Raw genomic sequence first — 15,797 nt, 5'->3', positions numbered from 1 at the left:
AGAGTACATCATGAGAAATGCTGGACTGGATGAAGCACAAGCTGGAATCAAGATTGCCAGGAGAAATATCAATAACCTCAGATATGCAAATGACACCACCCTTATGGCAGAAAGCAAAGAACTAAAGAACCTTTTGATGAAAGTGAAAGAGGAGAGTGAAAAAGCTGGCTTAAAACTCAACATCCAGAAAACTAGATCATGGTATCTGGTCCCATTACTTTATGACAGATAGATGGGGAAACAGTGGAAACAGTGTCAGACTTTATTTTTTGAGGCTCTAAAATCACTGCAGATGGTGACTGCAGCCATGAAATTTAAAGATGCTTACTTTTTGGAAGAAAAGTTATGACCAACCTAGACAGCATATTAAAAAGCAGAGACATTATTTTGTCAACAAAGGTCCATCTAGTCAAAGCTATGGTTTTTCCAGTAATCATGTATGGATGTGAAAGTTGGACTATAAAGAAAGCTGAGCACTGAAGAATAGATGCTTTTGAACTGTGGTGTTAGAGAACACTCTTGAGAGTCCCTTAAACTGTAAGGAGATCCAACCAGTCCATCCTAAAGGAAATCTGTCCTGAATAGTCATTGGAAGGGCTGATGCTAAAGCTGAAAGTGCAATACTTTGGCCACCTGAATGGAAGAACTGACTCATTTGAAAAGACCCGGATGCTGGGAAAGATTGAAGGCAGGAGAAGGGGATGACAGAGGATGAGATGGTTGGATGGCATCACTGACTTGATGAACATGAGTTTGAGTAAGTTCCGGGAATTGGTGATGGATAGGGAGGCCTGGGGTGCTGCAGTCCATGGATCGCAAAGAATCAGACACAACTGAGCAACTGAACTGAAGTGAAGTTAGTAATTGGGCTTCCCAGTTGGTAAAGAATCTGCCTACAATGCAGGAGATGCAGGAGATGCGGGTTTGATCCCTGGGTCAGGAACACCCCCTGGAGGAGGGCATGGCAACCCTCTCCACTATTCTTAGTAGCCCAAGCTGACTAATATAGGCAAGAAGCTAAACTCAAGGACTGAAGATGGCTCAAGTACTTATCAGGTACACATAGGGGTATTAATGGAACAATCTCAACAAAAACATGTAAAAAAATAAAAGTCAATGAATTACCTAAATGATGGGGCTTCCCTGATGGCTCAGTTGGTAAAGAATCTGCCTGCAATGCAGGAGACCCTGGTTCAATTCCTGGGTTGGGAAGATCCCCTGGAGAAGGGCTAGGATACCCAATCCAGTATTCTTGGGCTTCCCTTATGGCTCAGCTAGTAAAGAATACACCTGCAGCGTGAGAGACCTGGGTTCGATCCCTGGGTTGGGAAGATCCCCTGGAGAAGGGAAAGGCTACCCACTCCAGTATTCTGACCTGGAGAATTCCAAGGACTACAGTCCATGGGGTCTCAAAGAGTCACATACAACTGAGCGACTTTCCAAAAAAAATAAATAAATAAATGATAATAGCTCAGTGACAAGAGAGGAGGCGGATACAGGGTATTCCTGCCTTCATGGACACATTAATAATATTTAAGGGTAGTAAAATATATACATGTAATCATGCCAAATAAAGAGTGTGGAAAACACAGCCCACAGAAGTTTAAAAAGGTAAATGTGTTTGGGTTTGTTTTGCCTTTTTCACTTTGATTTCTGTTTCATGAAATGCATTATAATAAATATAGTAAATCCAAGAATTCTTAAATTACATAGTTGAAAGAGTTCTTTCTTCCCAAACCTTACAGATGAGATAATGATGAGTAGGTCTGTTATTCATAAAAGAAAAATACCAACTTCATAAATCACTCATAACAGAATTTCCCTTTTTTTTTAAGTGAGCCATAAGTTCAAGTTAAAATTGCTTATTGGGAAATGGCTTACATAACGATTAAATAGGAAAAATATAACATAATATGTAACACATATCATTTAAGAAATGTTGTTAATACACTTTTGATTGCTATTTGATTACAACTGTTGCTGGATATTTAGAATTTTCTAAAGCAGAAAGGAGAAGGCAATGGCACCCCACTCCAGTACTCTTGCCTGGAAAATCCCATGGGTGGAGGAGCCTGGTGGGCTGCAGTCCATGGGGTCACTAAGAGTTGGACATGACTGAGCGACTTCACTTTCACTTTTCACTTTCATGCATTGGACAAGGAAATGGCAACCCACTCCAATGTTCTTGCCTGGAGAATCCCAGGGACGGAGGAGCCTGGTGGGCTGCCGTCTATGAGGTCGCACAGAGTCGGACACGACTGAAGCGACTTAGCAGCAGCAGCAGCAGCAAAGCAGAAAAACGTAACTATATAAAAAGAATATCAAAATTCTGTGTGCTTACAACAAAAGCATGCCTTTAAAATACATCGCACTCCAAATATAAGAACATTGCTGGTATGATCAAAATCTGTATTTTAGGTACTACAAATTTTATACTTATATAAGACTCTACAGTTATAAAAATAAGCAATTTTTTATTTTAAAAAATAACCATCTTGTCAAATATGTTATAAAAGCAACTCCTACCTCCAGTACTCCTAACTGGTCTCCACATTGCCATCATTACTCCATTTGTATTAAGTCAACAACATATTTTAAAACAAAATCATATATGGTTAATTCTTTGCCAAAAACTAAGCAATGATTTCTCATTGCCTTTGGAGTAAATGTAAACTCTATAAATGGCCTCTAAAACCTTGCACACCCCTATCTACTCCTCTAATCTCATCTCATACCACTGCACCCACACTCTCCATATTGTGCTAAATAGGCTTCTGTCTGCTCCTCCAAAGGCCCCCGCCTCTTTCCTGCCAAGATCCTCCCACATGATTGTTCCTTCTGTTTATCCTCTTTTTCCTTGCTGGTTGACTGCCGGGCAGCCTTCTAATCTCAGCTTCATGTCACCTCCTTCACCATTCATTTGAAAGCAGGTCTCCACTATGTTCCCGTTAAGCCTATGCTCAAGTGTTATCTACTCTAACCACCTTATTGAAGATTGCAACCTCCTGTCTCCCACTCCATAACTTTTCCTCTCTTTTTCTCCCTAGCATTTATCACTTTCTAGGACACCACAAAATGTACTTATTTAATATGTTTATTGTTTATGTCCCCCTCTAGAATATAAGCACCAAGAGGGCAAGAGATTTTTGTCTTGTTCATTGCTGAATCCCCAGGACTTAGGGCAATACATGGCACATGTAAATTCTCAGTAGCTTCTTCCTTCACAGTGCTTGTTGTTTGTGTGTTGACTTATTAAAAGCCTTCACTTATTAAAAGTGACTCATTAAAAGCCTATCTCCCTCTCTCCATGAGCACAGATTCCCATATCTATTTTGCTCATCACTGTATAACCCATAATTGGTGCAGGCCCTAGAGCTTCCGTGGTGGCTCAGTGGTAAAGAATTCGCCTGCCAAGCAGGAGATGGGGTTCCATCCTTGGGTTGGGAAGATCCCCTGAAGAAGGAAATAACAACTCACTCTAGTATTCTTGCCTAGAAAGTCCCATGGACAGAGGATCCTGGCGGGCTACAGTCTCAGTTCAGTTCAGTTCAGTTCAGTCGCTCAGTTGTGTCCGACTTTTGCGACCCCATGAATCACAGCACGTCAGGCCTCCCTGTCCATCACCAACTCCTGGGGTTCACTGAGATTCACATCCATCGAGTCAGTGATGCCATCCAGCCATCTCACCCTCTGTCATCCCCTTCTCCTCCTGCCCCCAATCCCTCCCAGCATCAGAGTCTTTTCCAATGAGTCAACTCTTCGCATGAGGTGGCCAAAGTACTGGAGTTTCAGCTTTAGCATCATTCCTTCCAAAGAAATCCCAGGGCTGATCTCCTTCAAAATGGACTGGTTGGATCTCCTTGCAGTCCAAGGGACTCTCAAGAGTCTTCTCCAACACGAGAGTTCAAAAGCATCTATTCTTTGGTGCTCAGCCTTCTTCACAGTCCAACTCTCACATCCATACATGACTATTGGAAAAACCATAGCCTTGACTAGACAGACCTTAGTCAGCAAAGTAGTGTCTCTGCTTTTGAATATGCCATCTAGGTTGGTCATAACTTTTCTTCCAAGGAGTGAGCGTCTTTTAATTTCATGGCTGCAGTCACCATCTACAGTGATTTTGGAGCCCAAAAGAGACAGACGTGCCTTAGAAACTAAACAGCAACAACTACAGTGCAGGCCCTGGCATATAATAGGCACTCAATAAAAAATTATTCTGTAAATAAATACCTAAACATGTGAGAAGTTAGTTGGCTAAGGTCCATGTCAATCCTTAATGTTTGTGAGTCTCTGTTTATGGGGCCAATACTGTACTTACCAACTGACCCAGATCAACAATTATTGAGAAAAAAAAGGATAATTCTTAAATTATTTCATTGCCAAATATTCATTGAATGTTCACAATATCCCAACCCTCAGGCTAGGTGCTAGAGATACAGTAATGAAAAAGTGGATCACCATCTAAACTCAACAGGAAGCTTACATTCTAACAGGAGAGATGGACAATACATAAAGAAATGAATATTTAATAAAAGTATAAATTGATGGGTGAACCCTGCATTAGATATGAAAGACCTTCTAAGGAGGTAACAACCAAACTAAGACCTGGAAGAAAAGGAGCTGGATACTTGAAAAATTGAGGAAAGAACATTTCCAACAAAGGAGGCAGCAAATATAAAGCCCCTGGGATGATAAACAGAGGTCTGATTTCCCGGAAAGTCCTGGGAGAGAAGTGAGGGATGAGCTGAGATGAAAGAGGCAGGCAAGGCCAGAGCTTCAGACCCTGGAAGACACCAGAAAAAGTCGTAATTTTATTCTAAAAGCAATGGGAAACAGAAATCTTTAGATAAGGGAGTGGGTGATTTGTTTATAAAGGTCACCCTGATTGCCATGTGAAGGATATATTTGAGACTCAAGCAGCTGCGGAGAAAATTTGGGATGGTAATGGTTTGAACTGGAATGTTGGTAGTGGAGATGGAAAGATAAACTATAATCTAAGGCACAAAAACAGAAACATTCAAAATACAAACATATGTAGCTTGAGCTTCGCAGGTGGTGCTAGTGGTAAAGAACTTACCTGCCAATGCAGGAAATGTAAGAGATGCAGGTTCCATCCCTAGGTGGGGAAGATCCCCTGGAAGAGGGCATGGCAACCCACTCCAGTATTCTTGCCTAAAGAATCCCACGGACAGAGGAGCCTGGCCAGCTACAATCCATGGAGTCGCAAAAAGTCAGACACAACTGAACCAACTTAGCCCACATGTGCGCACATGTATCTTAGCCATGTAATGTACTTCCCTTAGTCAATTCTTGGTTCTCATTTTACTTGGCCCATCAGCAGGATTTGCCACAATTGACTGGTCATTCCTTCCTTCTTAAAGCACTTTCTCTACTTGGCTTCCAATACACCACTGGATTTCCTCTACCTCTTTGGCCACTCCTTATTAGTCTCTACCAGTTTCTTCCCTTCTACTACACTTGTCAGTGTTGGAGGGTTCCAAAGTTGAGTCCTTGGACTCTCTTCTTCTCCATCTACACTCACTCCCTTAGCTATTCCATCAAATGTCAAAGTTTAAATGTCATCCATACGCTGATGAATCCCAAATGTATTTCTCCTCTGACCCCCAGACTCCACATATCCAACTACCTACAAATAACTCTACCTGGATGGTAAATTACATCTCAACCTTAATATATCTAAAAACTAACTCATCTCCCTCACTGCTGCCCAAACATGTTCATCCCACAGTCACAATCGCACCCCAAGACCTTCACACTTGCCATTCTCCCAGTGTGGCCAACTCTTTGTACAGAAATCTTATCATTTGCTACCATACCTCCCTCTCATCTTTCTCAAAGGCCACTTTTCCTGACTTTCCCTGACCATGTTCCCTGCCATCCCATTTTAAATTATAACACCCACCTGATATCATTATCTTCCTCCCTGCTCTAATTTTCTCTAATTTTCTAGCACTTACCTCCTTATAAAATAATTTCCTTACTTATTTCTTTAGTGGCTGTTTGTAGACACAAAAATACATACTCCATGGGGATATGAATTTGTATATTTTTTTAACTTGATGTTTTCCTAGTTCCTGGAATGGAACCTGATATTTAGGAAGTGCTCAATAAATATGCAATTAAATCCATGAATGAATAACAAATATAAGTTAAAACTATTTCTTCATATTAAATACACAGATGAAAAATATAAGATGAAACTATTGACTATTCTAGCATTCTTCGCCACTTGCCTACATTTCTAACTGTTCCATTTGCAATGTGTTTTGACTGGGAAAGAAAGATGGTTAACACAAACAGGAAAGAGCCTTAAAAACAGGTAGTCTGCAGTTCGAGATAATAACATGGTGATGGAATCCAAAAAAGGCAAACGTGCAAAATGAGTCACAAAATCAAGAACAAGTTACTGTGATGCTATTAATAGTAGCAGTTGAAAAAGGAATAAAGTACAAATGTTCACAGAATGACATACTTCATGGCATCAAGAATTAAGTTTTTCCTGAACCCGCGTGACCTCAAAGTTATTCCTTTCCCTCCATATACAAAACTGTACCCACAACATGAAAAGTTGTGAAAACTGTGAGTGAGCCAAAAGTTCCGTGGCATGCATTGGCAACTAGATGACACTCAGAACAAATGCTGAATCATGTGAACTGGTGAAATATGAAATATTTCTTTCTTGACTTTTATTCTGACCCGAGCAGGAAGTCAAGACACATTTACCAGGCAATAAGGACTGTAATAGCGACGAGTCTTCACTTCTTAAACTTTGTGTATATCTCCGGGCCCTTTGGCCAGGTTCTGCATCCGCAACACCGACAAGCTCCAGGGACCACCGCCTGCCTCCTCACAGCATCTCCTCCTCTGGTGTTGTCTTCTCCGGACAGCACCCGCCCCAGGGCCCTGCCTCTGCTTACCAAAGCCGGTGGAACTCATATTTCTGTTCCTCCGTTGTAGCTAAAGTCTTCTTTCTCTTCATGAAGTCTAGCAACTCCTGAATCTCCTTCTCACAGGAGGCCAGGAGTGGGTTTTTTGCGTCCAGCGGCCCATAAAATACTGCGAGGGGCAACAAGTCCTCGTGGCCGGCCGAGAGAGACTGTGGGCTCAAAGAGCTCGCCTTCGCCTCCAGGAGAGACTTCGAAATCCCAGTAGAGGGCGGGGGCAGAGTCGGCGGCGACACTGAAGTGGGAGACACGTTTGGTGAAGAGACCGAGGAGGTGCCTTGCGCCGCCATGTTGACGAGACCCGGGCCCGTCCCAGGGTGTATGTGTACACGCGGTTGCCTGGCGACGGTCTCGTGGTAACCAGGTATCCCGCGAGCTTTCGGGGAAATACAGCGGCCCCTGGAGGGCAAAAAAAGAAAAACCTTGTCCAGAAAGCAATGTTACTCCTGAGGTGTTTTTGCTCTGTTGCTCACCGCTAGATGTGGTAACTGAGAGGATTCTGGAGACAGAGTGAATAAGAGAGCCAGAAACTTAGGATCACATATCCAAACTATACTTTTTCCATTTCGACCACTTAATAATGATGCTCATTAATATATGCCAGGAGTTATTCTAAGCATTTGAAACAAGTAATTTCATTTACCCCATTTAATCATCATTATATTTTGCAATTTAGGGTATTACTATATCTCCATTTCACAGTTTAAGAAACCAAAGTTTAGGGAGGTTTAGCTATTTGACCAAGGTCAGAGTAAACCGTTGGAGGGTCAGGGACCTGCCTTCAGACTCCAAAGGCTGTGCTCAAAATAACCTTCCCCACTACCATGCACTCAAACTAAGGTTAGCAACAGAAGTGAAAATAGTTTAAGAATCAATTGCATGCAACTGATCCACTCTGGTCCCTCTTATTGGACTTTGAGGTCTGTAACTGAGAATGATGTTGGTGTCTAGTAGTTATAACTACTCTGTTTATTCATTTGTATTTCAGCCTTATCTTGATTATCGCTATATTTTAAATTCACGAGCATTTAACTCAGCCTTAACCTGTGGACATTAGTGCGTACTAGTGCTTGAAGTGGTAACTCTCAAAGAATTTTGCATTATAAATGGGGATTTTAGGAGACTTTGCTTCTGATGGGGAAGCGATGGCCTCAAGGGACCTATTTGGGGGCAAGAGAAGTTCTTTCCCTGCATTATGGGCAATAGTAAGTTTATTTATAAATTTAAAGTATGAGTTTCCAACTACTACAGAACTTGCTTTGTTTATAAATGTTATGCAGTGCCAAAAATTGTCTAAGAGAAGGATCAGAAATATTTGATGGCTTAGGAAAAGGGGTCTTTAACATTGCAAACTGTTACTCGTCCTGTAAAGACAGTAACCTTTACACTCTGTGAGCCCAATTTCCCACTTAAGATTAAGAAGCTTATTGGACCACAGACTGATTTCTTTCAGGGCTGACCTAATTTCTTGCAGACTCTCTGGACCTGTGCTAATTTGCAAGGTTGGCCTAGTACGTCATGTGTACTGTACCCTAATATTCTTTGAAGGCAAATGATGATGATTTTGCATTTCAAGACAGGTAATTATGGCCCAAGAACCTTCCTGGCAAACAGCAATCTCCTCTGACACCAGACTACAAGGAATTCAATTCTCCAATAAGAATGTAGAAATATTCTTTGATTAAGATTATTATCTTGTCTCTAAGTGAGCAGTAAAAATGCTAAGACTTTAAAGAATTTAGGCCTAAAGAAATAATTCATCTTTGGGGCATTTACAAAAAGTATTACTAAACCTTTTTAAAAAGTTCAGCTTGGTAAGTTCTTTCTCTTCTCATCTCATTCTTACATAACAGACATGTCCACTTCAGATTAAAAGCTGGTATGATTTGCCACCGAGTACTGTCTTTTATATTGATGAAAGTGAAGCTGCAGGATAAATGTAACTTAAAGTGGTCAGAGAGGAGGAAAGAAAATAAAAATAAAACACATAAAGTAGATTTATTCCCCCTTGATCTGACTGCTCTCAGAAACATCTTTCATAGCTCAGACACATATCAGTCACTGGTAAAAGAAAATGTGACTAATTAAATTCAAATACTTGAATTATGAAACATTGTATCTTAGTCATTTTCCTCCTTGCACACACACTCAAGCTAACGATGCATAACTTTCAGTAGTTTTTGAAAGCTCATCTGCATATTTAAATTGGTGCTATACTCTGAATCACCACTGTGGTAAGATGGATATTTCCATTTTCTTCAGTTTAAATTATATTCAAATCATTTTTTTAAATATTTTTGAGATGTTATCTTTCTGATAATGAGAAGCAGCTATTAGGATATCTTTTCTATTTCCTTGTCACTTCGCTTTATTCTTTTTACTGTAGGGAAAGAATAGAGCTTTGCAACTGTCTGACAGCTAAATAATGTAAATAGCTTCCTTATAAATAATGTAAATTGCTGTTTCCTTATAATTAAGGAAATTAAGTGTCTGCAGGCTGCAGGGATCTTTTTGCCCATTCAAGAGTCTTTATCATTTAAAGTTACTGTTAGATAAAGAATAAATTAAGTTAATATTCTTTCTATTCCTAATGTGGTTGTTAATCATTTGGACTGTCCGAAATATGTAAGATAGTTTTAAAAAGCATGAAGATCTACCTTTCCTACCTCACTACCTAATATTTAGACCATTCTTAATTTCATGCTTTCCTTCAGTGAAATACAGCCATTTCTTTCAGTTCAGTTCTGTCACTCAGTCATGTCCTACTCTTTGCGATGCCATGGACTGCAGCACACCAGGCCTCCCTGTCCATCACCAACTCCCAGAGCTTGTTCAAACTCATGTTCATCGAGTCGGTGATGCCATCCTACCATCTCATCCTCTGTCATCCCCTTCTCCTGCCTTCAATCTTACCCAGCATAAGGGTCTCTTCTAATGAGTCAGCTCTTCGCATCAGGTGGAGCATCAACTTCAGTATCAGTCCTTCCAATGAATAATCAGGACTGATTTCCTTCAGGATTGACTGGTTTGATCTCCCTGCAGTCCCAGGGACTCTCAAGAGTCTTCTCCAACACCACAGTTCAGAAGCATCAATTCTTCGACACTGTTTTCTTTACAGTCCAAATCTCACATCCATACAGGAGCACTGGAAAAATCATAGCTTCGACTAGATGGACCTTTGTTGGCAAAGTAACGTCTCTGCTTTTTAATATGTTGTCTAAGTGGGTCATAGATTTTCTTCCAAGGAGCAAGCATCTTTTAATTTCATGGCTGCAGTCACTATCTATAGTGATTTTAGAGCCCAAGAAAATAAAGTCTGTCACCGTTTCCATTGTTTACCCATCTATTTGCCATGAAGTAAGTGATGGAACCAGATGCCATGATCTTAGTTTTTTGAATGCTGCATTTTAAGCCAGCTTTTTCACTCTCATCTTTCACTTTCATCAAGAGGCTCTTTAGTTCTTCTTCACTTTTTGCCATAAGGGTGGTGTCATCTGCATATCCCAGGTTATTGATATTTCTCCAGGAAATCTTGACTCTAGCTTGTGCTTCATCCAGCCCAGCATTTCACATGATGTACTCTACATAGAAGTTAAATGAGCAGTGTGACTATTACAGCCTTGATGAACTCCTTTCCCAATCTGGAACCAGTCCATTGTTCCATGTCTAGTTCCATCTGTTGCTTCTTGGCCTGCATACAGATTTCTCAGGAGGCAGGTCAGGTGGTCTGATATTCCCATCTCTTTCAGAATTTTCCACAGTTTGTCGAGATCTACACAGTCAAAGACTTTGGTGTAATCAATAAAGCAGAAGCAGATGTTTTTCTGGAATTCTCTTTTTCTATGATCCAACGGATGCTGGCAATTTGATCTCTCGTTCCTCTGCCTTTTCTAAATCCAGTTTGAACATCTGGAAGTTCATGGTTCACATACTGTTGAAACCTGGCTTGGAGAATTTTGATCATTACTTTGCTAGTGTGTGAGATGAGTGCAATTGTGTGGTACTTTGAACATTCTTTGACATTGCCCTTTTTTGGGATTGAAATGAAGACTGACCTTTTCCAGCCCTGTCGCCACTGCTGAGTTTTCCAGATTTGCTGGCATATTGAGTGCAGCACTTTCACAGCATCATCTTTTAGGATTTGAAATAGCTCAACTGGAATTCTATCAACTCCACTAACTTTGATCGTAGTGATGCTTCTTAAGGCCCACTTGACTTAACATTCCAGAATGCCTGACTCTAGGTAAGTGATCACACCATCATGGTTATCTGGGTCATGAAGATATTTTTTGTATAGTTCTTCTGTATATTCATGCCATCTCTTCTTACTATATTCTGCTTCTGTTAGGTCCATACCATTTCTGTCCTTTATTGAGCCCATCTTTGCATAAAATGTTCCCTTGGTATCTCTAATTTTCTTGAAGAGATCTCTAGTCTTTTCCATTCTATTGTTTTCCTCTATTTCTTTGCATTGATCACTGAGGAAGGCTTTCTTATCTCTCCTTGCTATTCTCTGGAAATCTGCATTCAAGTGGGTATATATTTCCTTGTTCCCTTTGCCTTTTGATTCTCTTCTTTTCTCAGCTGTTTGTAAAGCCTCCTCAGACAGCCATTTTGCCTTTTTGCGTTTCTTTTTCTTGGAGATGGTTTTGATTGCTGCCTCCTTTACAATGTCACAAACCTCTGTCCTCAGTTCTTCAGGCATCCTAGAACTGAAGTGCCTGATTAGATCTATCAGATCTAATCCCTTGAATCTATTTGTCACTACCACTGTGTAATTGTAAGGAATTTGATTCAGGTCATACCTGAATAGTCTAGTGGTTTTCCCTACCTTCTTCAATTTAAGTCTGAATTTGGCAATAAGAAGTTCATGATCTGAACTCCTTAAAGTTCAGATCCCAGTCTTATTTTTTCTGTGTATAGAACTTCTCCATCTTTGGCTGAAAAGAATATAATCAATCTGATTATAGTATTGACCATTTAGTGATGTCCATGTATAGTCTTCTCTTGTGTTTTTGGAAGAGGGTGTTTGCTATGACCAGAGCATTCTCTTGGCAAAACTCTGTTAGTCTTTGCCCTGCTTCATTTTGTACTCCAAGGCCAAATTTGCCTGTTGCTCCAGGTATCTCTTGACTTACTACTTTGCATTTTGCCATTTCTTTAATATGTCATAAATGCATAAATGAACCACATATTCCCTGCAAGAAGCAGATGACAGACACATCCGCAACTCACCCTGAAGAAGGCATACTGTGAAACATGCTGTGATAAAGACTTTCAAATGCTATAGGAACCCCAAAATGAAGTTTGGGACCAGAGAGAGAATACAGGATTCTGGAGGAGGTGATGTCTTGACCTTGAACCATAACCACTCTTCATTAATAGAAAGGTCTTTGCAATAGGCTTTTGCCTAATTACTGGGAAGCACTGATGGCTCAGCAGTAAAGAATCCACCCTCAATGGAAGAGATGCATGTTCGATCCCTGGGTCGGGAGGATCCCCTGGAGGAGGAAATGGCAACCTGCTCCAGTATTCTTGCCTGGAAAATTCCATGGACAGAGGAGCCTGGTGGGCTACAGTCCGTAGGGTCGCAAAGAGTTAGACACGAGTGAGTGACTGAACACACATGTTATAACCTAGCACTGAAGACTGGCCACTGGCAGAGTATATACACGAGTGGTGATGGTTTAGTCACTAAGTCGTGTCTGACTCTTGTGACCCCATGGACTGTATAGCCCACCTGACTTCTCTGTTCATGGAATTTCCCAGGCAAGAATACTGGAGTGGGTTGCCATTTCCTTCTCCAGGATATCTTCCCAACCCAGAGATCAAACCTGTGTCTCCTGCATTGCAAATGGTCTCCTGCATTGCAGGCAGACTCTTTAACACTGAGCCACCAGGGAAGTCCCCGTATAAATGAATGAATGAAAAGAAAAAAAAGCAAGATGAAGAACATTTAGGATATTCCTGACTGAGAGAAAAGACTGAGTAAGGAACAAAGTCATAAACACACACAGCAAGTTAAATAAGAAAATTTGCCTAGTGTGGTGAGTCATAGACAGCAAAAGATGGGGTGGAAAGAGAAGCATGATCAAATCAAGTAGATAGTGAGAAAATATCCTAGAAATTTTGACTTAGTTCTGTATTCACTGGGGAACCTCAGTTAGAAAAACAGTATCATGTAGAGGTTAAAAATCTAATTCCAAACTAATATCAGGCCAGAAATCATGGTTAAATATCCAGTTCTTCTAAGTTACTTACGCTCAGTGTGCCTTGATTTCTTCATCTGTAAAAAAGGGATGAAATAATAATACTACCTACCTCATAGTTTTGTTTTGTTTGGAATTAAATGAGTTAATATATGTAAAACCCTTAAAACAGTGCCTGGCACATAGTGAATGCTATATTATTGTTGTTTAGTCACTAAGTCATGTCCAATTCTTTGTAACTCCAAGGAATGTAGCCTGCAAGGCACCTCTGTCTATGGGTTTCTCCAGGCAAGAATACTGGAGTGGGTTGCCATTGCCTTCTCCAGGGGCTCTTCCTGAACTAGGAACTGATCCTGCACCTCCAGCATTGACAGGTGGATTCTTTGCTGCTGAGCCACCAGGGAAGCCCCAAGTGCTGTATAAATGTTTATTAATATAATGATTCAGTTGGGAACCATTGAACATCATTAAGCAGAAAAGAGTATATTTTATGTATTTTAGAAGGAAAACTGTTATGGTATAATGAAAGATTTGCATGAAGAAGATTACATCTGATCTAAGCCCCATAGATCATGACAACAATTATACACAGTCAACAATGAGATAAAATCAGTCAAACTAAAACCACAGACACAGAGCTGGAATCAGTAGGAAACAGAATTCTGATCAATTAAGTAAAATGAGAGTCATGAAGGAATACATAATTTATATAACAATTATATTAAATGTAATAATATATTATATATTTTATATAATATTTCATTATATATATATAAACATATGTAGTTGTTGCAAAATAGTCGAAGAAATACTAACAGAATGTATTTATAGTCTTGCAGTAAAGTCTTCCCTAAAAGCTACAAAACTGAAAGACAAAAAGGAAAATACAGATCAGCTTGAATACATTAAAAGGCAAATTTTGGAAGGAAGAAAGATACCACCACAGAAGTGAAACAACAAAGCATACATTGGGAAAAGATATTTTTAATGTATAACGTACTGTGTGAATATTGTTTTGATAAATATCAGGAGAAGATTAATAGAAAGACTAGATAGGGCTTCTCTTCTCTTCATGTCTTTTGGGTTGACCCACCCTCATGCCTCAAGGATGTATTTTCCTTTGCTTTCTAAATAAAACTGAGATGTAACACAGAGCTGTAACACTGGTCTGCCCGTGACTTCAAATGTTTGCTGCAGTGAGATGGAACCAAGGAAATTACACACTCCCCTGACATATATGGTGTCGATTCTCGGATTTAACCTGGCTGAAACAATCTCGGCTTGGGCCCCCTGAGGCGGAAGCCAAGCACAGCAGAAGCCCAACTCAGTGAAAGCTCCCGTGGTAGAAGCTGAGCACAAAGAGAACACAGCACAGGGGAAGTAACAAGAAGCCCAGCGTGCTGGAAACTGGAACAGCAAAAACAAACTCAGCAGAAAGCTCATACAGCTCAGTCTCAGATTCCAGAAGACCTCCTGTTAAGCCTGACCCTCCAGTTTAATTGTAACAGAAGAAACATTGTTGGAATGTGGCTGAAGAAGGGCTCAAGCCCTGAGCCTTTGGAGTGAGAGCACTGACTCCAAGACCCTAGTTGACCAGAGAACTAACCCTAGGGAGTATCAAATAATGAGAACTCACACAAAGGAAACCACTTGAACACAAGACCACACAACCACCAGTAGTACTCTGTGCAGGACACCTCATCTAAACAACAAACAAAACAAAAATACAAGCCATAGCATCAGCAGACATGATTACCACCTCACTCAGCCTTGCCCATCAGAGGAAAAACAAACAAAGAAACCAAAAAACTCAGCACAAATCTCACCATATACGAAGCTTACACAAACCACTGGACCAAACTTAGGAGGGCAGAAACCAAAAGGAAGAAAGAATTAAAGCTTGAAACCTGGGAAAAGGAGACATCAAACACAATAAGTATAAAAAAAATTCTAAATAATGAAAAGGCAGAAAAATACTACACAAATGAAGGAACAAATTAGAAACACAGAAGTCCAAATAAATGAAGAGGAAATAGGCAAACTACTTGAAAAAGAATTCAGAATAATGATAGTAAAGATGATCAAAAACCTTGAAAACAAAATGGAGAAAATGGAAGAATTGATTAACAAAGACCTAGAAGAATTAAAGAATAAACATACAGAGATAAAAAACACAATTACTGAAATCAAAAATACTCTGAAAGGAATCAATAGCAGGATATCTGAAGCAGAAGAATGAATCAGTGAAGTGGAAGATAAAATGGTAGAAATAACTTCCAAAGAGCAGAATAAAGTAAAAAGAATGAAAAGAACTGAGGATAGTCTCAGAGACCTCTGGGGCAATATCAAATGCACCAACATTTGAATTATAGGGGTCCCAGTAAAAGAAGAGAAAAAGAGAGGGTATGAGAAAATTTTTGAAGAGATTATAGTTGAAAATTTCCCCAGCATGGAAAAGGAAATAGTCAATCAAGTCCAAGAGGCTCAAAGAATCCCATACAGGATAAACCCAAGGAGAAACATGCCAAGACACATACTAATTAAACTAACAAAGACTAAACACAAAGAAAGAATATTAAAAGCACCAGGGGAGAAGCAACAAGTAACATACAAGGGAAACCCC

At 40.1% G+C, this 15,797-nt stretch overlaps 1 protein-coding gene across 8 annotated transcripts in view; it reads right to left on the bottom strand.

The window, feature by feature from the left end:
* Positions 1 to 7,279, bottom strand: part of CFAP54 (cilia and flagella associated protein 54) — a 330,206-nt gene extending 322,927 nt beyond the window's left edge. For all 8 annotated transcript variants that reach the window (XM_015094809.4, XM_060413069.1, XM_060413070.1 and 5 more), the window contains exon 1: positions 6,939 to 7,279. In XM_015094809.4, coding sequence (XP_014950295.2) covers positions 6,939 to 7,255 — 317 coding nt within the window. In that variant the 5' untranslated portion in view covers positions 7,256 to 7,279. The remainder of the gene's footprint in view (positions 1 to 6,938) is intronic.
* Between the last annotated feature and the right edge of the window lie 8,518 nt (positions 7,280 to 15,797).

Source organism: Ovis aries, chromosome 3 (assembly GCF_016772045.2).
Source record: "Ovis aries strain OAR_USU_Benz2616 breed Rambouillet chromosome 3, ARS-UI_Ramb_v3.0, whole genome shotgun sequence".
In the NCBI taxonomy this organism is placed as follows: domain Eukaryota; kingdom Metazoa; phylum Chordata; class Mammalia; order Artiodactyla; family Bovidae; genus Ovis; species Ovis aries.
This window is presented reverse-complemented; position numbering and strand designations above follow the sequence as displayed.